Here is a 25,090-nt window from a genome sequence, read left to right on the forward strand (position 1 = left end):
CAAGGCTGACTGGATGAATCAATCACAAGTGGAATTTTAAACAACACCGACTTCTTTTCATTACAAACCTCTCTGTACTAACAGATTACCTTGCCAACGATCATGATCTCTTCCCATCATTCCTCCTTCAAGGTTACCCTGCCAAGAACGCTCTGGATGACCTTCCATCTTCCGTCCATGGTCATTGTTCCAATCTCTGCCATCTCTGCATAAGAACAAATAATACCTTGTAGTGCAATTGCCCAACACATAAAGATACATCAAAAGGAGTTATGGGAAGATTATACATTATACCAAATTGGCCCTGTGCAAGTGCAGGATTGGTCTGCAGCATATCAGCAAGTTAGCAGTGAGGGGAAGATGGCACTAGAATTTGGGTTTGAAACGGAGCTTCCCCATCCCAATGGTTTCGGCAAAACCAGCTCTCAGCTATATGCACCGTGCTGCCCTCTCCAGTAGCTGTGGTGAGGTGCTTTCTAATATTACAGAAGGACATCACCAGTATCACAATGGCAAAGAGGTCTATCCTCAGTCTTAGTTCTTCAATGGTCCCATTTCCAAACTTCATGCTCTTCAAGTGTCTTAAACATGATTGGCCATTTACCTCTCTCCCATCTCTGAGTTTTCACCAATCCCTAAAACAAGTACTATTGGTATCTCCTGTGAAACATTATTACCTGCCTCATTTACAGTGCTATCCCTCTACTTAATCATTCTGTGGGACATGCAGTCACATGGTTACAGTTTCATCTGACTCAGTAAGCCAATAAAACAGCAATAATGTGAATTCTGCCACCATGGCCAACCAAACATCCTCAGCCATGGTTTTGTGAGCCCTCCCTAAACTTCATTATTTTCAGTTAGTTACTTCATTACTTACATTGCCCATCAGCTATTTACAAGACTGGTTCCAATGTGCATAATATCCAGTGCTACAGTCTCTTTTCAAACAACAGAAATTGCCTTGAAGTGAATACTGGAGACAAAAGACTACAGAGTTTGGGTCCTGCCAAACATCCTATATTGTTACAATATGTTTCATCTTCCTCCACGACATCTCAGCTTTCAAAACTTTGATTTTTAACAAAGTAATTCATTCATAGGATGCGACTGTCACTGGTTGGAACAGCATTTATTGCTTATTCCTAATTGCCCAGAGAGCAGTTTGTCAACCACACTGCTGTGGATCTAGAGTCACATGTAGTCCAGATGAGTCAAGGATGCCAGTTTCCTTTCGAAAGGGCATTAACGAACCAGAGGGGTTTTCTCCTCAGCCGCAATGGTTTCATGGTTAATATTAAACTCTTATTTTTAGATGATTATTAAATTCAAATTCCACCACCTGCCATGGCAAGATTCGAACCCACTGTCCCCATAGGATTACCTGGGTCTCCGAATTAATAGTTTAGAGATAATATCAAGCCATCACCTATTTTTGAGGGGTATGGGTATTAAAAAGTTAGTGAATGGAGCTGATGTAAACTTGTCAACTTAAATTACTAGTAGAGCAGCTTTAACAGAACAGTTGCTCTTACGTTTCTTTTGTCTACTTCAGTTGAAATCCTCATCAATAAAATATGGTCACCTCCAAACAAATGAGCTACTCCACAAATTCCCAATTCCTCCAATGTTCAGTATGAAAACTCCATATCCGCTAACCTCTCTGCCTATCTTAGCTCCATATATCCAAAATTACTATTGTCCTTGGCAAATTGCCCCATCTTCATACCCTCAGAATTTTCACTACCCTTATCTTATTTCAGCCCATCTTTCTTCCAACTCATATTCAACCCATTCCCTCATTTTGAATACTTACCTTGATTGGCGAGGCATAATTCCTCCTCTGTTATCTCCTACACGTTTCATGTCTGGCCCATAGCCACCAGCAGATCCGCCCCAACCCTCACGCTGTGATCCTGAATCACGGTTGTGGCGTTCTGGTCCTCCATGCCTTCCATCAGGATAATGCTGAATGCACATAATTCAAATATTTCAAAGTTTGTTCAAAGAAACAATGTAAGTTGAATGTGCTTTAATATTTGAACACCTTTTCAAATTAATATCATGTTTCCATATTGGAGTAATGAAGCATGTTACAGCTTGGTCATGAGACTTGGACAAGTAACATTGGTAGCTTCACAATAATGTGATGCTGACTTCCCTTTTCACCACTATCAGAATGGTTAGTGCTCAATCTGGACCTTGTATACAACTTAATACAACATAAGAAGAATCACAAGAACACTCAGTACCATCTAGGCAGAAAAAACTCTGCTTTATAATCCCTAAACTCCTATTTCCCCATTGAGAATAATCATTATATAGTCAGACAACTGAAAGCTCAAAAGTTTCAGGAACTAGTTTATCACGAACATCATAAACGTGTTAAAAATCACAACAACAGGTTATAGTCCAACTGGTTTAATTGGAAGCAAGCTAGCTTTCGGAGTGCTGCTCCTTCATCAGCTCATAAAGCTTGTGTGATTTTTAACTTTGTACACCCCAGTCCAACACTGGCATCTCCAAATCATCATACATGTGCAATGTGTGGTCACCACTCTCATTGCTATTGCAAAATAAATGCCATAGCACAGTCAAATTACATCAGTTTGTTCTGGAGAGTTGTTTTATGTGCCTCCATAACATTTCCAAAACTAACCTTTAGGTCTTCCTTTCATTAGCTCTGCTCCAAGTCTGATGTCTTTCATTACCTTTGACATCAGCCTTCAGGAGTTGTTAACGACCGACACAGGGCAGGGTTGCAACATTCGAGCTACCCAGTCTCAATGTCGTACACCCATTAGTTAGTGGTTTCAACAAAAGTACACAAATCTGATCATTCCACCCTCCCATGTTATTCAGTAACAGACTGTCTTTTTTGTAGCTGACGTCCAACGGAAGTGAAACTCCACTTTTCCCATTAGGTAGATCTTTGTTTCATGTATTCCCAATTTATGATCAAAAATTAAGGAATTAAAGTTGATTTCACCCAAATCCACATTGCAAAGAAGACAATCCTGATTTAAGATGTAGAAGTACTAATATGACGGCTTCCAAAAGCCAGATAGAATTAATAAATTTGTTAAAGTGAAATCTGTTACCTGGCCATCTCTATCACCGACTGCGCCACGAGAACTGAGAAAGAAACAAAACACAACCAAATTAATATAGGTATTCAAACTGCCACAGCTAGAAACAAACTGTACACACTGACAGACTGGAGGCCTGTGACCAGCAGTGTGCCACAAGGATTGGTTCTTGGTTCATTGCTTTTCATCATTTATATAAATGACTTGGTTGTGAACATAAGAGGTATAGTTAGTAATTTTACAGATGACATCAAAATTGGAGGAGTCGTGAACAGCAAAGAAGGTTATTGCAGGAGTACAACGGGATCTTGATCAGATGGGCCAAAGAGCGGCAGATAGAATGCAATTTCGATACGCGAGGTGCTGCACTTTGAGTGCAGGTTCAGAGTTCCCTGAAAGGTGGACAGGATAGTGAAGGCAGCATTGGTATGCTTGCCTTTACTGGTCAGTGCATGGAGTACAGGAGCTGGAAGGTCAGATTGTCTCTCTGCAGGACACCAGTTAGGCCACTTTTGGAATACCGTGTGCAGTTTTGGTCTCCCTTCTATTGGAGATACGTTGTTAAATTTGAAAGGGCTCAGAAAACATTTACAAGAATGGTGTCAAGGTTGGAGGGTTTGACCTATAAGGAGAGAGTGAATAGGCTGGAACTATTTGCTCTGCAGCATCAGGGGCATGCATAGAGTGAACAAACAAAATCATTTCCCCAGGTGGTAATTCCACAACGAGAGGATATAAGTTTAAGGACAGAGGGGAAAGACTTAAGGAGCAACATTTTCATGCAGAGGGCAGTATGTGTATGGAATGAGGCACCAAAGCAAGTTGAGAAAGCTGGTACAATTACAACCATTTAAAAAGGCATCTAAATAGGAAGGGTTTTACAGGGATATGGGCCAAATGCTGGCAAATCGGACTAGATTTATTTAGTATATCTGGTCCACATGGATGAGTTGGACTGAAAAGTCTGTTTCTGTGTACAGCTCTATTCCTCCTTGACACTTTAAATCCCAAAATAATTTCAATATTTCACTTCATTCTGACAGTTAACTGTGATAATGTTTTGATACCATATACCTCTCTCTCCTTGCACACTGTTTAACATCTTATCATCAAAATTGGGTTTGTCTTGCAACACATTTAAATTCATTCATTTTCAGTGCCATTTGAAGCATCTAGATAAATCCTGTATAGATTCCTGCATGAAGGGATTACTTTAGAACTTGCAAATGGTATAGAAGCAATTCACTGTAGGAAACGTATTCCAGCTAAAAAAGCAAATCAGAAACTATGCTCAGAAATGAATTCCACAAGATACAAAAGTAGGCCATTCAACCCATATAGTTAAGAGTGTGCTGAAAAAGTACAGGTCAGGCAGCATCCAAGGAGCAGGAATATTGACATTTTGGGCCGGACCCCTTCATCAGAAATGAGGCTGGGAGCGTCGGGGGTGGAGAGATAAATGGGAGGGGGATGGGGCTGGGGAGAAGGTAGCTAAGAATGCAATAGGTGGATGGAGGTGGGAGTAAAGGTGATAGTTTGGAGAGGAACTTGGGGCGGATGAGTGAGAAGCAAGACTGACAGGTGGGACAGGTCATGAGGGTGGTGCTGAGCTGGGAGGTTGGAACTGGGGTAAGGTGGGGGGAGGGGAAAGGAGGAAATTGGTGAAGTCCACATTGATGCTATGGGGTTGAAGAGTCCCGAGGCAGAAAATAAGGTATTCTTCCTCCAGGCGTCGGTTGGTGAGAGAGTGGTGATGGAGGCCGCCCAAGCCCTGCATGTCCTCGGCAGAATGGAAGGGGGAGTTAAAATGTTCGGCCACAGGGTGGTGGGGTTGATTGGTGCTAGTGCCCTGGCAATGTTCTCTAAATCGCTCTGCAAGAAGGCAATCTAGTCTCCCCAATGTAAAGGAGACCACATCGGGAGCAATAGATATAATAAATGACATGTGTGGAAGTGCAGGTGAACTTTGATAGATGTGGAAGGCTCCTTTGGGGCCTAGGAAGGAGGTAAGGAGGGAGAGGTGTGGGTGCAGGTTTTCCAATTCCTGCAGTGGCAGGCAGAGAATTATATCCCTGGTGGTGGGGTCCACTTGTAGGTGGCGGAAACGTTGGCGGATGATGCGATTTACGCTAAGGTTGGTGTGTATCCGAAAAGGATACCTAGTACAAATTACAAATCCGAAACCTTCAACAACGTTGATTCCCACTTTTATACTCCATTTCCTTTGAAATAAAGGGCAACTCTTGCCCAGATCTTGCTCGCTAGCTTGCTGAGATTTACACACTCCCAAATCCCTTGACCTGTAGCTTTCTGCAGTTTTTCTCCATTTAGATAGTTTTCTGCTCCTCTGGTCCTCACACCTTCCTATATTATATTCCGCCTGCCAAATTCTGGCCACTTGCCTCACCTGTCTATATCCTCTGCTGGCTGTCTTGTCAGTCTCACTACTTGCCTTCCCACCGACTTCTATGCCATCCACAAACTTCAGTATAGCACTTCACAGCAAGTCTCACCATATATTTTATAGAATCCCTACAGTGTGGAAACAGGCTATTTGGCCCAACAAGACCATACCGATAGGCCTAAGAGTATCCCACTCAGACCCATTCCCCTACTCCTCTACATTTCTCCTGACTAATACACCGAACCTACACATCCCTGATCACCATGGACAATATAGCATGGCCAATTCATTTAACTTGCACATCACTGGACTGTGGGAGGAAACTGGAGCACCCAAAGAAAACCCACACAGACACGGGAGACAACGTGCAAACTCCAAACAGTCGCCTGAGGCTGGAATCAAACCCAGGTCCCTGGCCCTGTGAGACAGCAGTGCTAACCACTGAGCCACCCCATATATTGTAAACACCTGTGACCCCAGCACTGTGGCACTCCACTAGTGACAACTCTCTGTGTGGAGTTTGCACGTTCCCCCAGTGTCTGCATGGGTTTCTTCCGGGTGCTCCGGTTTCCTCCCATAGTCCAAAGATGTGCAGGTCAGGTGATTTAGCTGTGCTAAATTGCCATGGTGTTAGGTGGCTTAGTCAGGGTAAATATAGGGTAGGGGTCTGGGTGGGTTACTCTTCGGAGGGTCGGTGTAGGCTTGATATGTCGAAGGGCCTGTTTTCATATTGTAGGGAATCTAATCTAATTACATGCTGCCACCTTAAATCTGCTCCACCTACCCCAACTCTCTTAGTTAATCCTCTATCCATGCTAATTTCATTCCTCCAACACCATGGGTTTTAACTTCTGCAAAATTGTGTGAAGACTTATCACAGCATTCTGAAAACCCAAATACATTACCACCATTGCTTCCTATTAATCTATCCTTCTCGATACCACTTCAAAAAATTCCCCTTCGTGAAACTATGCTCACTCTGCGGGATTAGACTCATTTCCAAAAGCTTTCCTATTACGTTTATAATAGATGCTAATACTTTCCAATAGACGAAAGACTAACTGGTCTATAGTTATCATTGTTATGCCTCCTTTTCTTTCCAAATAAAAGGTATAACAACACTGGCAGTTTTCTAATCCTTCTGGAATTTTCCAGAATCTAACGACTTTTGGAAGATTACGATCAGAACGTCCATCACCCACTTGAGCAGCATAGTGACACAGTGGGTAGCATGGCTGTCTTCTCAGCGCCAGCTAATTCTAGCATTGGGTGACTCTCAGTATGGAGTTTGCATGTTCACCCTGTGCCTGCATAGGTTTCTGCTAGATGCCCCATTTTCTTCCTTCAGTCCAAATTATGCCAAGTTGTCCCATAGTATCCAGGGATGAGCTGTGGTAAATGTGTGGTTACAGGGATAGGGTGAGGATCTGGGTATGCAGCTCTTTGCAGGGTCAGTACAGGCTCAATGGCAGTGGATGGATTGTATATTTCTATCTTCATAGCAGCTTATTTTAACGCCTAAGGATGCATCCTGTGAGGAGACTTATTGGCCTTTAGGCACTAGCATTTGTCACTAGATCTGCTGTAGACCAGTCAACCTAATGATTCACTGTAACAATTACTAACACCCTACAAAACAAGGAAATGCACTAAAAATGGGATCATTGCCAAATTACTGCCTAAAACTGTACAGCCACAATCAAAATAAACTCACAGACCCAAATCACATCTCTACATACTCTTAATGCTTCCTCTCAGACAATTAATCCCTGCGTCTGTAGGAATATGACATGCAGAGATCTTTTCAACTTTAACAATTCAAATCTTACCCAGAATCACGCCTGTCTGGCATCCGATCAGGCTTCCAGTTGCCACGAGGTGGCCCTCTTCGTGGAGATTCACGTCGAGGACTGTGGTTGCGATGGGAACCATGATCAAGGTGTCTATCGTGGTCTCTACCGGATTTCATGACCATATCACGGCCCCGACTACCACCTCGCCTGTCATGGAATCCTTCAAGCCTTTTATCAAACCTTCCTCCAAATGGACCTTCATCCCGACGCGGTGGACCACTATCTCTGCGGTCAAACCGATCCATTCGCCTAGTTAAGAGATGTTAACAATATGGCCAAAATCACTTTCACTCATGAAAAAATTAATGACGGAGAGTAAAAACACAACATAATAAAAAACTAATTCAGATTTGTTCTTAAGACATTCCATGGAATACCCAGACCATAAGGTATTCCATTAAGACAAAATAATTGTCTCCAAATTGTGCTGGTTGCATTAAAAAAAAACTGGAAGTAAAAAGAATGGCTGGCAGTCATTTCATCTCAGATGTAATTAAAATATTTTATCAACTGATGAATTGAGCAAAACTGGCTAAAGAAGAAAATGAAGAACAGCCACTAGTAATTCCCAATTTTAGGGGATATAGAGCAGAACATTCAAGAGTTTTAGCTTGCCCCATATCAGATCTTAGAGTGACATAAAATAGGAAATGAAATGTAAAATGTTACTTCTCTCAACCTTTAAATTTTAAGCGTCATCAAGCAATTTATAAATTAATGCCAGGTGGCCATTTGTAGAAACAAAATGATATACTTTCGATATCCTAGGCAATTGTAACAACGTTATTATAAACTGCAAATTGAGTTTCCCACAAATAACACAGAAGAACTGCGATTATCCAAATATCAATTACCAGCATATCAGATTATCCGAAGGAGACCTCGAGGTCCCGATAGAAATGTTACATCAAGGACGTGTTTCCAACACTGATCGCGTCTTTGTTACAGTGATTAAGCAGGCACCATCTCCAAATGGCTGATTTTCCACCCCCTCTCTCTCCCCACACTTTCCCTGGAGTTCTACACAGGTTTGTACCCTAAATTCCCCTGTCAAAAAGTTGCAGTAAAAAGGTGTGTGTGTGGCTGTGTCTGTGTGCGTGCACTATTTGGAGACTCACCCCCAAAAGGCGGGAGCAGCAGCAGCAGCAGCAGCCTTGCTGTTGGTGTCCAGTCCGACTGCCCCGGAGAGGGGGAGGGGGCGCGCAATGTTGGATGGGGATGGGTGCGGCCTGATGGGGGCTCGCATGCAGTGCGCAGGTACCTTGTCTCCTGAACAGAGAGCGGACTTAAAAAAAAACTCCAAGCCCCAGAGGAAAGTCATTTAATTGCTTAACCGAACGAAATAATGCCCATCCATCTCGTTCGGATAATCTAGGTTCCTCTGTACTTGGGATTAGTAACTTTCAGGAAGACACAATCAAAATGCAGACTTATACTCAAAATATATTTTCAGCTGAAGAACTATTTTAAATGAAACTGTTTAAAAATATTGGGAGCAAAACAACTTGAAGTTTTAAAATTTTTAATCATGAACTGGAAATATATGAAACCAAAATCTGCATTATGGAATAGACAGAGTTTTATTTACATTGGCTCCAACCTTGTGGTTAGTTTTTGTTCCATGAAGTGTCATATTAGTAAAAATCACTAATTTAATACATTGCAGCACATACAGGACTCTCAAATTGCAAAGATAGATAACAACCAATGCTTTAAGTGCCCTTAAATCAAAGGTGTTCCAAGTGCAAATAACATTCGATTGTAATTAGCCCAGTATCATCATTCTAACATGCATCATCTCATCTACTCCTGGTTGTAACTCACCTGTCCACCTGCATATCCGGAAATCCCCGACCTCTATCCCTGTGATCAAAATCATTGAACCTATCTGGACGGCCAAAGTCTGCTCCATGACTGCTGTACCTGCTGTCACTGTCAAGGGCCATACGTTTCTGATCAGGCCAGTACTGATCATCCCGTCTAGATGAAGATTAAAACAATGTTTAGGAGTACATACAATATCTAGTAGACACTGAGGGGTGAACTGAATTAGAGATTAAATACTTACCTATCAGCATCATAAGGTCTTTTAATACCACCACGGCGCTCATGCTCATAACGCATTTGCTCCTGCTGACGTCGGAGTTCTTCTTTCTCCCTATTAATTCTCTCCTGCTCTCGCCTCCTCTCCTGTGTAAAGAGGAGTGTTTAGGACCATACAATGGACAACACTGAATCAATAATTTTAAAAATAAGCTTTGCGTCTTCAATCTAATCATCTCTATTTGAACTTATGCATCCTATATATCCTACTATTTTTACACTAAAGTATCAGGTGCTAGACATCATTTTGAAAATACCTATAAAATACAATTAAATGATTTCCTCTGCCTCTGAATCAAAAGTAGCTAAAGTGCATCTTCATTTTTTAGCCATACTGATAATTCAACTGACTACTTGTATTCTTCTTGTGCCACTGTCGTACCTGCTCTATTCTGATTCTCTCCCGTTCTAGCCTTTCACGTTCTAGCCGCTCCCTCTCAAGTCGCTTCCTTTCAATTTCAAGCCGCTCTCTTTCCCGCTGGAGCATCTCACGTTCTTCTCGCTCTCGCATACGCTCCCTCTCCCATTTCTCTCGCTCTCTGTTAGAGGGAAATATTATCAGTTAACTACAGAAGCAAGTCAACACCGGTTGTCGAAATAAAAGCACCATTTACCATAAAAATTATTTCTCAGGATGTGCTTTCAACGCAAATCTCCTCATAAACAAAGAAAGCAGGAAAAGCTGACCACATTCATTGCTACAATCATCTTTAATAGTGCAAATGACCCCTTTTCAATTATATCAAAACTGCTAACAGTCTAACAGGAGAAAGCACAAATTGTGCTTTCCTATCTTTCACCGATTGCAGCTTGAGGAAAAACTCAGCAGAATTTCCTCAAGATTGTATCCCTAACAAGAAACTCACCACAAACCAATGTCCAATCTGAGCATGACGTGATCTGGAGGGGTTTCAAATCTCCTGTTACAGCACAAAGACACCCTATGTTTACCTTCAAAACAGTGTGTGCCTCTGCTGAAATTATCATCTTCACCTGTCACACCTAGATTCAAAATTACCCACGATCTTATCAAGTGCTCTCATTCATTCAAACCTACACAAAACTTACATCACGTTTATGTGATATCTTGCTCATTTGCCATGCTTAATGATTCAGAAATTCAGGATGCACAAAATTAAAAATATTCACCTCCGTCACTGAGTTATTTATGGATTTGGTCAACTTAACACTCAATGCCAGATTCTCAATGCTCTACTGAGTCCGCTTGCTTGCATTTGCTGTTTGATCTGCTTTTCCTCTGCACTATTTCTGACTTTGACATTAAAAAGATACTATTCAAATATCCCCATTTAGAGAAGTCCAGCAGTCTTCTGGTGATCTGCACTATAGATCTGGTTGAGGTGGAATATTTTATTGCTATTTACAACAACATATTATTCAATCAGTTATCAATGGGCTTAGCCGTTCTCTGGACGAAAGCATTCCATTTATACCTCTAAAGATTATTTCTTCCAAAGCAAAAATGAAACAAGAGTACACTTATAGTTTGGAAAAGACTAGTGGAAGCCAAATGGCATACGTGAGACAATGTTGCTTTTTTGAAGACAGTGAGTCGAGATAAATTGACACCCACTATTCTGGATTAAGTTGACCCTAGTTTTGCAACAGCTTTTAGATTGGTTTAGCTGCAGCTTAACACAGATCCTCTGACTGAAATGTAAACAGAAGCCTCAAGGCATGGCAGAACAAGTCTGACCCCCTCTCTGCTGAATGTTCTCTCCCACTCTATTGAAACAACAGGAAAACTATAATCAGAGACACTGAAAAATAAAGGAAAATGAAAGACCCCCAGGTCCAACCAATGTGCCAGTGAATTAAGACTACCTACTGGTTTTCAAAATCAAGAGGATTGAGAGAACATCACAATCCACTTGTGTGGCCAGGACAATATAGAACTCCACGAGTCTATTTTCCCTCACTTGTCAAACTGTTTGGTTATTCATCAGTATGTATTCAGGATAAAATACATTTAAGCTTAACTGCAATAGTTTAGTAATTAACTTTGCATCCTCCGTTACTTTTCCTGTGACAAAATTAGATATGCCTTCCTTTTGGTTCCAAATTGCAGTGAGCCAGATAAACTGATTTTCATGGTTTAATTAGATTCGTACACATTGATCAAGGGTTGTCAAATAGTGGAGTTCGATTATAGCTATTTTAATACTATACAACTGTTTTATACTATGCCAGATTACATTAATATACTGCTAATGCTTACAAAGACCACCTTTAAAACCCTGTTCACTTGAATTGTCACCACTCAAGTTACTTACTTGTATATCAAATTGACAACTCCTTAATAAATTTCTGAACTTAAATTTACGGTCAGCATATCTGCAATTTTTAACCCGCTTATAATGAGCTATGCACTCTCAAATTTCATCATTCGCAGGGGTTCTCAGGAACAGAATCCTCACGGATATGGAGTGACTATTTCCCATGGATCACTCAAATGTTCTTCCTTTGCAAAACAAACTTGCTCAGGAAAAAATTATGTAAGATGTTCAAAAATATTACATGAGGATACATAAATTGCAAATAATGTACTGAACCCATCAGTGAACAAGCCCACAGTAGATCGAGACCAGTCAATGGTTTAGCACAGTAATTTTATATAGCATGGACTACACAGAGAGGATCACCAAACAGATCCAAACAAATCCATAAGCCATGCATTTCAGCTTTCAGTCAGAGTTAAAGGTTCTTGGGCCTCATTTAAAATAGTTGAAAGATTGCAAATAATTCAAATGTACATTTTGCAGTGGAGCAGGAACAAAACTGAAATGAAATTTCCCAAATTGCTACTCGGGCCTGTTACGGGTTATAAAACTGGCCTCACCTGCGCCTTTCTATCTCACGAATCTCCCGCTCTCGCTGCCTTTGCCGTTCACGTTCCCGTTGTTCTTTGATCTTATCGAAGGAGAGCATGTCTTTCTTATCCTTTTCTTTGCTATCCGATTTGCTGTCCTGACTTTTCGCAGACTAATTTTAACAAAGAAAATCTAAATTTTAATGCTACATAGCTCAAACTGCAGAACACAATTTGGGTCTGTTTCACTATAGTAAGAATAACCCAAGACATAGCCACTTCTTAAACAGACTCAAACTGTCACATAGCATTCCCTCCAGGACAGAGTGGAAAAGATGTGACTGCAGCACCAAAACATTAAAAATACATTATTTCTCATCTCAGTAAATGCCAGCACTACAGAGTTAACTTTAACAATCAAAAAAGACTACCTGACTTCATGATTTGAAGCTATAGGAGGAGAAACAAAAGAGGGCCGTGGAGTTAAGTATGTTAAAAGTGCCAAAATAGTGAGAACCCTGGGCCCAGAATTTGATTTTATAAATCAGGAAGAATATTTAGATCATGTAGGTCAGTGCCCTGGATGCACTGAAAGATAATTAGAATTTCAGTAACTGTCCAAACTCAACGATCCTTGCATAACTTTTCTCCTGATCGCAAAAGCCAAGTGAGATTGGTGAATTCTGTTATCAGTGTGCTGACAGTGGAATGAGAATTAATTACCTTGACTAAAACAGGTGAGTTAGACTCAATCAATTGACAGGTATAAAAAAAACTGAATGAGATACAGTATAATTATAGAATCCTTATAGGGTGGAGGATAGTAGTGATTCTGCAAGAACACCAAATGGCTGCATCTATCCTAACACAGCAGGGAAAAAACGAATTTCTTACTAAAACAGTTAGATAAGGTAGCATTACAGGTCTGCCAAGGAAATGGATTTCAATCTGCACAGGAGTACATTACAGAGTGCAGATACAGGGCTTAATACTGGTTTTATGATTGATTGTAGTATGCTGCGCCCAGTGAAACTGACCTACAAGAATGAGGCCAGACAATAGTTTCGTCAACAACTATTTTGCATAGAAATTACTATAAAGAGATCACACTCTAGTTCATTACAAATTCTCTGCCATGCATTTACAACAATTCCAAATGGAACAGAGTAGATTATCTAATATATTAAGACACACAACCTTCGCCTAGGGTCAGACCACAATTATAAACCGCTTGAACATTACTGAATTTATTCATGTATATACACACTGTAGTTTATGGAAACAACTTTATAGAAGTCTCAGTGCAATTTTATGTTCCGAAGAATTACTGATCGGGACATATCATCAGCAATTGGTTAACTACTGATAATTTTAGAATAATGAAAATAATCCGGGAACATAAGGAAATGACAATTCCACACCTGACACTAAGAATGCTGCTTGGCAATCTCAGAGATCACAAGGTAGCTGTCATTCAGTTAGCAAAACTGTACCTAGTGTATTACATATTTGATTTAAATACATTGCAGGGCAGAATAGGGTTTTGTGCTGCATCTCAATTACTTGCCAGTATCAAACCCAGTCAAATTACAAATGTCTCACCATAAATACAGAATTCCTTTAAAAACAGTTCCCATTCTTTCATAAGATATTTTTCATTGTCTGGAATCATTTTGACTAAGCTGACAGATTGTCTTGACTGAGTGGAAGAAGTTGGAGGACTTACCACTTCATCTTTGGATTTTGTTTTCACACTGATGACTGGCTCTCCCTTAGATTTATCCATAACTACTATTCTCTCTGAACCTCGACTTCCTGAAAAGGTAAAGATAACGAATCATGTTTTAAGAAATAATAACAACAGGTAATCCCACAATAGTATGTAAAAAGGTGAAAAGCCAATCTTAGACTGTTTTTTAAAAGCTTGAGTTCAAACTAATTTGCCCGAACTCATGCAACAAAACGTGTGCCTGTGGGATTAGCACAATGCTAGAAGCTTACAGGAACCCAAAATGGTCATTTGTTTCATCAAAACATTGTATCCTTTCCTAATAGGTACGAAACACCTTACCTGATCTGCTTCCACCTGTGTGTGAGGATCCAGCCTTCCTTTCACATTTTGAATCTTTTTTGTCATCTCTCTTTTCGTCCTTTGAATCTTTCTTCCTATCATCTAATTTCTTAGAATCCTCTCTTTTATCATCTTTTTTGCCACTGATAGACCTAAAGCACAAATTACATTTGACATTGCATATTAAAGAGGTATCTATGTGGGATTTAATAGAAAACTGAACAAGGGTATTGTGTCAAAAGCAAATACATTTCAGAGAATCATTAAGTCATTGTTTGCTGATGCTTGTCAGCTTACTTCCGTGTATACCAAGATATTAAATGATCAGACTTGAGAATTGGGACTTTCTCCAATCAACTCCACACCCAGCATTAAACCATCAGGTCAGTCATTCTGCCTCACTTAATGTCATGTTGTTATGATTATTCATGTTTCATATTAGTGCTGCTCAGTAACCAGTTGTTTTTGTTTTGCAAATTCTAGGGATACCTTCATAATTAAATCAAAAGACTGATTATCGAAACATAGAAAATAGGCAGAATAGGCCATTTGGCCCTTTGAGCCTTCACCACCAATCAATACGACCATGGCTGATCACGCAATCTCAATCTCCCATCCCACCCTCTCCCCATACTCCTTGATGCCTGTAGCTACAACAGCCACTTCCAACTCCATTAGATTAGATTAGATTACTTACAGTGTGGAAACAGGCCCTTTGGCCCAACAAGCCTACACTGACCCTCCGAAGAGCAAGCCACTCAGACCCATTCCCCTACATTTTCCCCTTCACCTAACACTTAAGGGCAATTTAGCATGACCAATTTACCGAACCTGCACATTTTTGGACTGTGGGAGGAATCCAGAGCACCCGGGGGAAACCCACACAGACATGGGGAGAATGTGCAAACTCCACACAGACAGTTGCCTGAAGTGGCAATTGAACCCAGGTCTCTGACGCTGAGAGGCAACAATGCTAACCACTGTGCCACCGTGGTGCCCACCGTGAGCTTTCCTCACTGTCTGTGGAACCTACATGCCAAATTTAAGCACTGTTCCACCATGCACCCAGATCTCGTTGCGCCTCACCTTTTTCTAAACTGCCACCAGATAATAATCTGCCTTGTTTTTGTGACCAAAGTGGATAGCCTCATATTTATCCACATTATATTACATTTGCTAAGTATTTGTCCACTCAGCTCGTCTGTCCAAGCCACACTGCCACCTAGCTTATTTAGAGATATGGCATTCAATTCCTTCGTCCAAAACAGCTGAGGTCCCAGCACTGAGCCCTACACCAACCTAAATGTCACTGCCTGCTACTCTGAAAAGAACCTATTTATTCCAACTTTCTGCTTCCTGTCTGCCAACCATTTCTCTATCCATGATCTCTGATAACAGCAGCTTTAATTTTCCTTACTAATTTTTACTTGTCAAATGCCTTTTCAAAAGTTCAAATACGTAACATCTACTGATTCACCATTGTCTACTCTGCTGATTTATCAAGCATAATTTTTCTTTAGTGAATCTATGCTGACTAGGACTGATTCTGTCACTGCTTTCCAAATGCTCAGTGATTACATCTAATTACTGACTCCAGCATTTTCCCCTGTATCGTTTTTAAAGAATGGTGTTACATTAGCTAACGCATCAGTTAATTCTAGGACCACTTTCTTAAGTACTCTGGGATGCAGAGCTTTGGAGCATTATCATGCACATAATACATTTCTTTCCAGCCTTTAATGCACGGAATAAAAGTTATAACTAATTGAGGGAACAATCGCTCAGAACGTCCTTGGTTGTGTGTTTAAGGCCCTTAAAAACCTGAAAATGATAGACAAGATGATACTTCAACGTAATTAGGAGGGAGAACTCCATTATGAAGCTAACTTTCTGATGAGACACTAAACCAAAATTACATCTACCTGCTCAGCTGAGTGTAAGGTTTCCAAGTATGACTCAAGAAATTTACTAATGTCCTAACTTAAGGTTTTATTTAAGTGCTCAGCAATAAACTTTAGTTATATAATTTACTACTTTGAAAGAACATAACAGACCACTTATACAACCAGACTTTAAAGAAGCTCACAGAACATGAAGTCCTCTTGCTCAGCTTAAACTTGTTTACCTTTTAAAGAGTTTGCCATCAAACAACTCAGACAGACAAATACAGATGGCGCATTACTTTCAGAACAGAATTCAAGATGCCAACTAAAACTCCATTTTCCAAATCCACGTGGTGGAAAAAAATTTAAATAATTAAAGCATTTTATAGAAATCTGCTAATTTGGGTTTTATTTCCAAATTTCAAGGTTATGCACAGTTATAGGTTTCAGCAAAGTTTTCAAACTGATTAAAGTGTAGTTTTCAAAAAGAGCGAATGATACAAAATCAAGTGGCTTGGGTTAGTCATTGCACCTGCTGCTCTGCTAATTTCGGACAGCTCTTCTTGGGATCTACTGGACTCTTCAAACTCATTTGAGATGATGCGTTGACATATGGTGTATTTGGACTCAGTGAAATATTTAATGAAAAACCTCAATAAGGCACAACAGTAACTAAACTGGCATAAGATAACAAGCTTTTGCAACAAGCTATTTTGCAAAATAATGAACTTCTACACATACAAAGTCATCACCCTAAACTGGTGAGATTACAACTAATGCATTTCCATTGCATATGCACAAAGCCAGAAGATTTTCATCGGCAGTTTCTATCCTTTTTGCTCCCACCTCAGATGTTGGCAGTATTCGTGAAATAGCATCCACTAAATTTCTTGCTTATATACTCGCTCCTGAATTTACGCAGCCTTACGCTAATTTGCAAGAGAGTCATCACCTTAATAATTTCAATGCTTCCTGGTTCTGATTAGGTAAATATTCCTTTGTTGACAAATTTTAAATTTCACTTTCATTTGAAACATTCTGGTCACAATCAATCCATCTTGGAGCCCCCTCCGTCCTGCTGCAACCCTCCATATCCTATTGGTATCGCCACTCTTCTTGCACCCCAACTGCAGAGTCCTTCATCTCTCCGTCCAATGTGCCTCAATAGAGCCTCCTACTCGACTCACCACCCAGATTGAAGTCTCCTTCTCAGAACCTTGATCTGCTGCACTCCCTCTCCTCTCCATTTCCACCCACAAAAATAACACCTGCTCAGTCAGTGGGAGATGCTTTTATTAAAGTGGTGGTGGCGGAGGGCACCTGCCTCAAAACCCACCCTGGAATTAAGAAAGGCTCACTGCTTCCAGTTATCTATTTATTTTTAACTCACTCATAAGACATGGGTGTCACTGGTTGGTCAGCATTTATTGCCCATCTCCAATTGTCCTTGAGGTGGTTGTGGTGAGCTGATGTCTTGAATTGAAGTCCATGTATTGTGTGTGAGCCCATAATAGTCTTGGGGGGAGTTGTTCCAGGACTTCAGCTCAACGACAGTGAAATCAGACAGAGAGTGGCATGGAGGAGAACTTACAGGTGATGTTCCTGCATATCTTCTGTCCTTGTCCTTCCAGGTGGAAGTGGTCGCAGGGTGAGAAGGTGCTAAGAATCTTTTGTGAATTTCTGCGGTGCATTTTGTAGACAGAACACACAGTTGCTACTGAACATCAGTGGAAGGGGCAATGGATGTTTGTGGATGCAGTGCCAATTAATCAGGCTTTGTCCTGGATGGTGCAGTGTGTTGTTGGAGATGTAACCATCCAGGCAAGTGGGGAGTATTCCAACACATTCCTGACTTGTGCCTTGTAGATGGTGGACAGAGTTAGGGAGTCAGGAGGTGACTTACTTGTCACATATACCTTATCTGTACTTGTTATTAATAGACCTTTGAGAATTTGCTAGTGAATGAAACTGGTTATATACTCGTTCATTGATTTTCTCAGCTTTCTTAAAAGGTGTTTTTGAGCAAAAGCACAATTTTTCTATGTTTAGTAACTCAGAGTAGATTGTTTACCCCAACATTTAGTCTGCATAATATTTAATTTTCAGTTCATGAGGTGGACGTTTTGAGAATGGTATGTAAATGTAATTGATTTTATCTGGCTTTGCCACTCATACCCAGTCTTGGACAGTGATGGTATGCTATAATGTGTTGCTGCTCTTATCTACAAGAAGGAAAAGTAATAATCATTTCCAGGCTGTGGTTTTGCTTAATTTCAAGAGCAGCAACACATCACAGTGTGTCACCTGCCAAGAGAAATCTTTCAAAGTTTATTCAAAATAAAACTATTTCGACCATTATTTAGTTTCTAAAAAGTGGCCACATCAGCCCCATTATTCACAAGGTACTCAAATGAAGCAAATAGCCCATTTCTGAATATTGAGATCCCTTTCAGTCAAAGTTAGGCAGTTATTCCAAGGGCTTGTAAAAAGTACTCATTGGTACTTTGCCTAGATAACTGTTCCTGAGCAGGACTTTGCAGCGATTTTCAATTTCCTTACCATAAAGCAGTGTGCCTATATCTTGAATCACGAAACACTGGAATAGAAGTGGTGTAAATATTCTTAAAACATCAAACTTAGCATTAAGGTTAGATAACTAACTGATCAAAAGTTGAACCCTTAATACAGTGCCTGTATAGATCAGGACACATCGTAATGGCACTGCAGAATGCCCTTCCGTTTTGAACAGCTTCAGCAGTCAAAGTTCTATTATTAAATTCAATTCCCTTTTATGGCATGCAAGCAAATTTTGATAACCAAGTAACAGAATGTTTTGTGCAATTTTGCAACAGCCGATTCAAAAGAACATCATATGGCACTTTTATGGTTTCAGACAGTTTACTGTCAGGGAAAAAAATGAAATTCTTGAATAGTCAGAGGTTTCTTTCTTTACAGATAGGTTGCTCAACATTCAACAAGATATATTGATAATTTCAGAAAAAGCTACCAAAACATTTTTTTTTGAGAACTTATCAGAAATCTAGGAAACAAAACTTACTTGTCAGTTTTGAACTCTGCAGAATGGCGCCTATCACCACTGAGTTCTCGACTTGAAGCGGACTTTTGATCCTTTTTGGAGTCCTCCTTCTTATCTGGCTTTTTACCTGAAGGCTCATTTTTAGCCTGAAAATATAAAGTTTATAAATTTCACATTTGCTCAAAACAACCACAACCCACCACATGAGCTTCCATGTGTCACATTATAGGCTAGTTGATTTCTTGCAACTTTGCTCATCAGTAACAAATTGTAATGGTCTTCCAACTGTGGACAATTGTTTTCATTTTTTTAAAAATTAAGACTTTCACTTTTTGCAACCTTTTACCTCAGCTTTTCATCTTCAATGTTCAATGCACTGCATGCTGCATAATTTAGTTTCTAGATGTATGTGCACATATATATCCACTCAAAATAATTCTGATATGTTCATAAAGCTTTCAGTTAATGAATTACTCTGTAGGTGGCAAGTTAGAATAATATCTCATGTCTCAATTCTTCAAATGACTGTAAATTGCTACAAGGTGCCTTTGATTCACACTGCATCTAGGTAGCAATGTCTTGGACAACAGCATGTTCAGTCGGTTCTCAAGAGATGGCAACAGAGGAAGAAAATAAAAGCATGACTGAAGCATTACCCTGCTTTGTTTTCCAATAATCTGTAAAGACTCTGAGCCAGGGCATGCCAGCTAAACCTCTTCTCAAAACACAACACTACATTCAGACACACTGTAAGCCCAAGACAAGGAAGGAACAAAAACCCTGGAATGATGTGCAATGTAGATTTGTCTCGTGATGGGGAACAGAGCTAGTAAACAGCCATAGCTATCAAAACATGGTAATTCTTTTGAGAATTTAGATACATTACTTTTTAGCAAATATGTTATAATAAATCTTCCAACTCCTCTGGGTCAATCAGCATTGACCTAGAAATTTAAATACACTTTCTTAGCAATTAATGCTTAAAAAAATACAAAAATTAGAGGTACAGGCTTTCCAGATCACCAACAGTATCCTAGTATATGAAGTGTGTGAAGGACTTATACTGTGATTCAAATTAATTTTCAATTACTAGAAGATGTTTAGAAATTTATAACATCATTAGTCAAGGTTTTTGGAAAAAACACATGGATATTTTATCAAATGATCTTCGAGGTCAATTCCAAGTAAATCACTCTTCCTAACGATCGCATTTTCAAACATTATCAAGCAATGAGCTCATTGAAAATATCAATTATTCTTTCCCCCAAAGTGCTCAGGTTCAACTGCATGTTCAGCATTTGTTTCTTTCAGCCTTGAATCTATCCCATGCTGCTTTGTACTCACCTTTTCCACAGAGATCATTCGCCCATGAAGCTCTGTTCTGTGCAAATTACCAATACATTTTGTCGCCTCCTCACTGGTCGACATGGTCACAAATCCATAGCAACGTGCTCCAGGACTACGAGCATTTGTCACTACCTTTGCACCCACTACCTATACAGAAGAAGCATCACATCCAAGAGAAAAACAGCAAAGTTTAATTGCTTTACTATAAAACTGCATTAAATTCTCAGAAGGCAAATTGCATTTGTGTCAATGAACATCTGGTCATTATTATTGCCAAAGTCTGCTTTTCAGGCAACAAACCAGTTCACCTGCACTCAAATCTTTATGTATTAAAACATGACTCATTACAAAACAACAATTATTGCCAATATATAAAAAATTATTTCTTGCAAAATCAATAAAATGAAAACCAACCAAAACACCAATCACCTCACAATTTAAAAAAAACATTAGATGAGAAAACTACTCAACCACTAATTCAGCTATTTACATAATGCAACGTTTAGCTAAAAGTACATCATGGTTGAACATCCATGCTTCCTCAGTGTGTATCGTGACAATGTAACAGGTGGTTTCCAAAATGCATTTGATAAACAAACTTCAACTCCCGATCCCTCTCCATTCCAGTCCCAACCCAACATAATCCTCTTCTGTGCAAACTGTCCATTCAGATCGCATTTATAGGCAAGTTTCCAATAATCAAGATTTAATACTGTGCAATTTCCTTTCAACAATGTGCTTAGGATTTGCAATTTCTGCCTTGGGTGCTGTATCCACATTTTTAAAAAAGTGTATCAACAACACTCAATTTTATAATAGGCACTTTATTATGAGTCGCTGTCAAGTTTTACAATTTTCCATTTCAGCATTTAAAATCTGAATGCCCACTGATAACTGGGACTGTCATTTCATAATGACCTCGCTAGGAATTTTTCTAGGGAATTGAAAGATATGTGGGGTGGAGGTGGGGGTTGGTGGCAAGGAAGTCTAAGATCAGCTACAAACACAATGACAAAGCAGTTGCAACAGGTTTCATGGTCTATTCCTTTTATTTCTTTTGGTCTATTCCATTTTTTCATTGCTAATAAATAGGCATTCTATTCTGGTTTTAAAAATCCAAATCTCATTGCCCAGCTGTCAGAGACTACATTTCTGTTAGATGACTTTAACAAGTAATCTACCAAAATATTCCATCAAGTATTTATGGCAGGTGGCATTCTACTCATCACATTCATGCTGACCTTCCATATACCAATTTAGTCAGTCCTAATACTCATTCTATCCCATATCCCAGGTTTCTTTTAATTCTCACGACCTAAAAAAATCATTCAATCAGCATTAAAGCACTTCAAGCCCTAAAGACATTTTATACGTTATGTCAGTCAAATCTTCAGCATTTTCAACCATTACCTTGCCATATTTACTGAAGAGGTTCTTCAAGTCAGTTGCTCTGGTTGCAGAGGATAGACCACTCACCCAAAGGTTCTTCCCTGCAGTATCTGTAATACTGGCATTACCGGGTCGGCCTGAATGAGAAGGTAAGCAAAATAAGCAAACAAATCAAGAAACTCAAAAATTACTTTGTAAATAAACTGCACTTGAAATTCCATACTCAACAACTGCTGCTTTGAGAAAAGAAAACAAAGTGGTTCTTGTGTCCTTGTAAATGAAATGCTATTATAATCTTTATGAAGCATAATGCCTCAGACTGATATCACCAATTCCTAAGTTGGCTTCCTTCTCTGGGAGCCAGGCAAGGTTACTGTTTACATAGTATAGTAAAATGTTAAGGTATGTAATAATAGTTAATATAAACAAAATCAGTATTTTAGTTTTCAAATTACATTTTTATGATTTTCAATAACGAATGAAGGGCAGAATAATCACTTGCATACCAATCATTCAAAAATCCTGGAAATAGTCCTTATTAACAGTGCCAATTTCTGAGTGTACAGATTCAATAACAAAAAACGAGGAACAAAATTATATTTATTAAATTGAATAATGACTGAAGTGCAACACTCTGAACAACAGTCACTGGTGAAAACTCTGAGGCATACCTTTCTCATCCTTTGCAGCCGGTTTAGTATCTTTTCCATCCTTGATAGAACTAAAGGTACAAAATCAGATTTGTTAAATAAAGAATAAATGAAAATTAAGTATACTTGCCAAAAATACTTTTCCAATTCAAGAAAGTGTCCAATACCTACCAACCTATACAGCTATCAGGTATAGATCACAGAATACAACAAAGCAAACATATTAGATGTAAGGGAATCAATGACATTTTAGATCCCAATTGGAAATGGAACTGTATAACAAATGCCTCATTATGTTTTTGGTACTGTTGGTGAAGAGTACACAGAAGCAAAATATTCCAGTTTGTGAACAACCTCTGCAGGTTGGAGAGCAGAAAGTGTAAAAGGAAGTTGCCTCTAACAGTATAGGAAAAGAAAATTAAGATTTTTTAAACAAAAATAAAGCAAAAAATCAAAATTGTCACCACTGCACAGGCCAAATCACGAGATAGGTTTACTGGAATCTTAGTATGAATGAAAAAAAGAAAGCTTCTGATCTAGAACTGAGAAACAACAAACCTCTTGTTCTGATCACTGCCCTCTATAATCGAGGTTTCTTTCTTAGCTGCTTCATTAGAATCACCTTCATCTTCTGTTTTCATGGTTTCATCTTTGCTTTCCTCAGTTGCTGGCTGTTCTTTCTCTGTACTCTCAATGCCTGCCACTTCTAACTCTTGTTTCTGTTGGTCGCTTTCTGTTTCGCTCAAATTTACTGTTGCGTTCATTTGAGTTTCATTTTTATTGCCACAGGGTGCTTGATCAGAGGGTTTCTCGGAGTCAGTCCCCAGTGGTTTTGATTCTTTCTTGGGCGCATCCAAAAGCAAGTCATTGTCGAGTTCTAGTGTCAGTGCATCTTCTGCTTGTACTGTAACTGAGAGGTTGTCATCTTCTTCTTCTTTCTGGTAGGAGTCTATGTCGATCATTTCTTGTGCAGATAGCTGAGCCTCTTCAGGGAGTTCCTCCTCGATAGGGACTGAACTACAAGCTTCCCCCGAACTCTCGGCTACATTCTCCTTCTCTACGGGATCAATGGGAATAGAATGGCACAAGGTTTAATTACCACTGAAATACAGCAAAACATACACGGAGCTAATGTGTCTGCTGTGTAACTATGCAGGACACTGCCCCTAGCTTTCACTAGTATCACAGAGAGATTGGAAAACTGAGGGAGCACACAACTACCTACAGAAATTAAATTCATTGTAATTTCTTCACTAATTTACCAATAGTTATTTCATTAACCTCACAGATCAGGAGTCTTCAATGCTGCAAACCGATAACTTTGGAAGAAAGCAGAAGCAGTTCAAGTGAGACCATGACAAGTCCATGTATTTCCAAGTAAACAGCTGAAGTCAGAAATTCCTTTGCAGTTCAAGATGATCAGAAACAATTTCCAAACTGCATCCACGAGTGTTCAATAAATGTTTCCTTTTGAGAGTCCTAAGTCTTCTGATTAACTTCATTTCTTCCAAGTAAAGCAAGAGTCCAACAAAACATATATGAGTAGATTGTTCGAGATTTTTAAAATATTCCTGAGGAGATTGGTCTTCTATTTGCTTTAATCTGCAGCATTTCTTGAGTTCACACGACTTTGTATATTTTTATTCAAATATCATAAACTGGTCAGTTTCTTTTACTTTGATAATACTTCAGTTTAGGATCTAACACTTCCCTAAGAATTGGCACTTCCATCTCATTGCCCATTATGTAGAATTTAGACGTATGAAAAAATACTCTTGTGTACTCATACATGCCACCAGATCAGATTTTAAGACCCAATTAGATTGCAAAAGGGATAACAGCATTAATATATGCTGGCCGTAATACATATACACATATACAAATGATGCCTAAAATAGCACAACTGAGTCACTGCATTTCCTTGTTCCCCCAAAAGAACACGTAGGCCAAAATCACCAAAGTGAAGAATACCTGCATATCTATTATTTCCCGAGAATGACAGATAAACTTCACCAAAATAAATAACTGCCCCAGTGGACGACACAGAAGTTGTTACGTCTCTCTTGTATGTTTCGGTTCACTGAAAATGTACAAATAGCAGCTGAAGTTACGTTTGAATCAGGTGCTGAGTTTCGTATTTTTCCCCGTATTTATATTTGCCATGGAATGCTTTAATAGCTGTTAAAGCACCCTAAAAGCGATTTTCAAGTCATTATAATCATACTAAATGCAAACATATGTTCAGCTAATCAATTAAGACTTCAACAGAAATGAGACCTTACTCAAACAGATTATTATTGGTTCTTCCCATTCAGGAAAGCTGACAGACTAATCAACTGCGTTGGGTCAGTTGTGCAATTTAAAGCCTTGTAATAATTGAATTAATGTATGAGATCTGGGACATGCCTAAGTTTTCCAATCTCCCTGTACTATC

General features: G+C 39.4%; 1 protein-coding gene across 3 annotated transcripts in view; it reads right to left on the minus strand.

The window, feature by feature from the left end:
• Nucleotides 1-25,090, minus strand: part of safb (scaffold attachment factor B) — a 68,703-nt gene that overhangs the window by 15,176 nt on the left and 28,437 nt on the right. For all 3 annotated transcript variants that reach the window (XM_072593678.1, XM_072593674.1, XM_072593675.1), the window contains 15 exons: nt 23,215-23,713; nt 22,678-22,727; nt 22,028-22,143; nt 20,615-20,764; nt 19,292-19,416; nt 14,351-14,502; nt 14,006-14,094; nt 12,310-12,452; nt 9,832-9,988; nt 9,415-9,536; nt 9,171-9,326; nt 7,323-7,595; nt 3,102-3,135; nt 1,817-1,968; nt 90-205 (listed from right to left, as the gene is read on the minus strand). In XM_072593678.1, the coding sequence (XP_072449779.1) occupies nt 90-205; nt 1,817-1,968; nt 3,102-3,135; nt 7,323-7,595; nt 9,171-9,326; nt 9,415-9,536; nt 9,832-9,988; nt 12,310-12,452; nt 14,006-14,094; nt 14,351-14,502; nt 19,292-19,416; nt 20,615-20,764; nt 22,028-22,143; nt 22,678-22,727; nt 23,215-23,713 (2,334 nt within the window). The remainder of the gene's footprint in view (nt 1-89; nt 206-1,816; nt 1,969-3,101; nt 3,136-7,322; nt 7,596-9,170; nt 9,327-9,414; nt 9,537-9,831; nt 9,989-12,309; nt 12,453-14,005; nt 14,095-14,350; nt 14,503-19,291; nt 19,417-20,614; nt 20,765-22,027; nt 22,144-22,677; nt 22,728-23,214; nt 23,714-25,090) is intronic.

This window comes from Chiloscyllium punctatum, chromosome 24 (genome assembly GCF_047496795.1).
Source record: "Chiloscyllium punctatum isolate Juve2018m chromosome 24, sChiPun1.3, whole genome shotgun sequence".
NCBI lineage: Eukaryota > Metazoa > Chordata > Chondrichthyes > Orectolobiformes > Hemiscylliidae > Chiloscyllium > Chiloscyllium punctatum.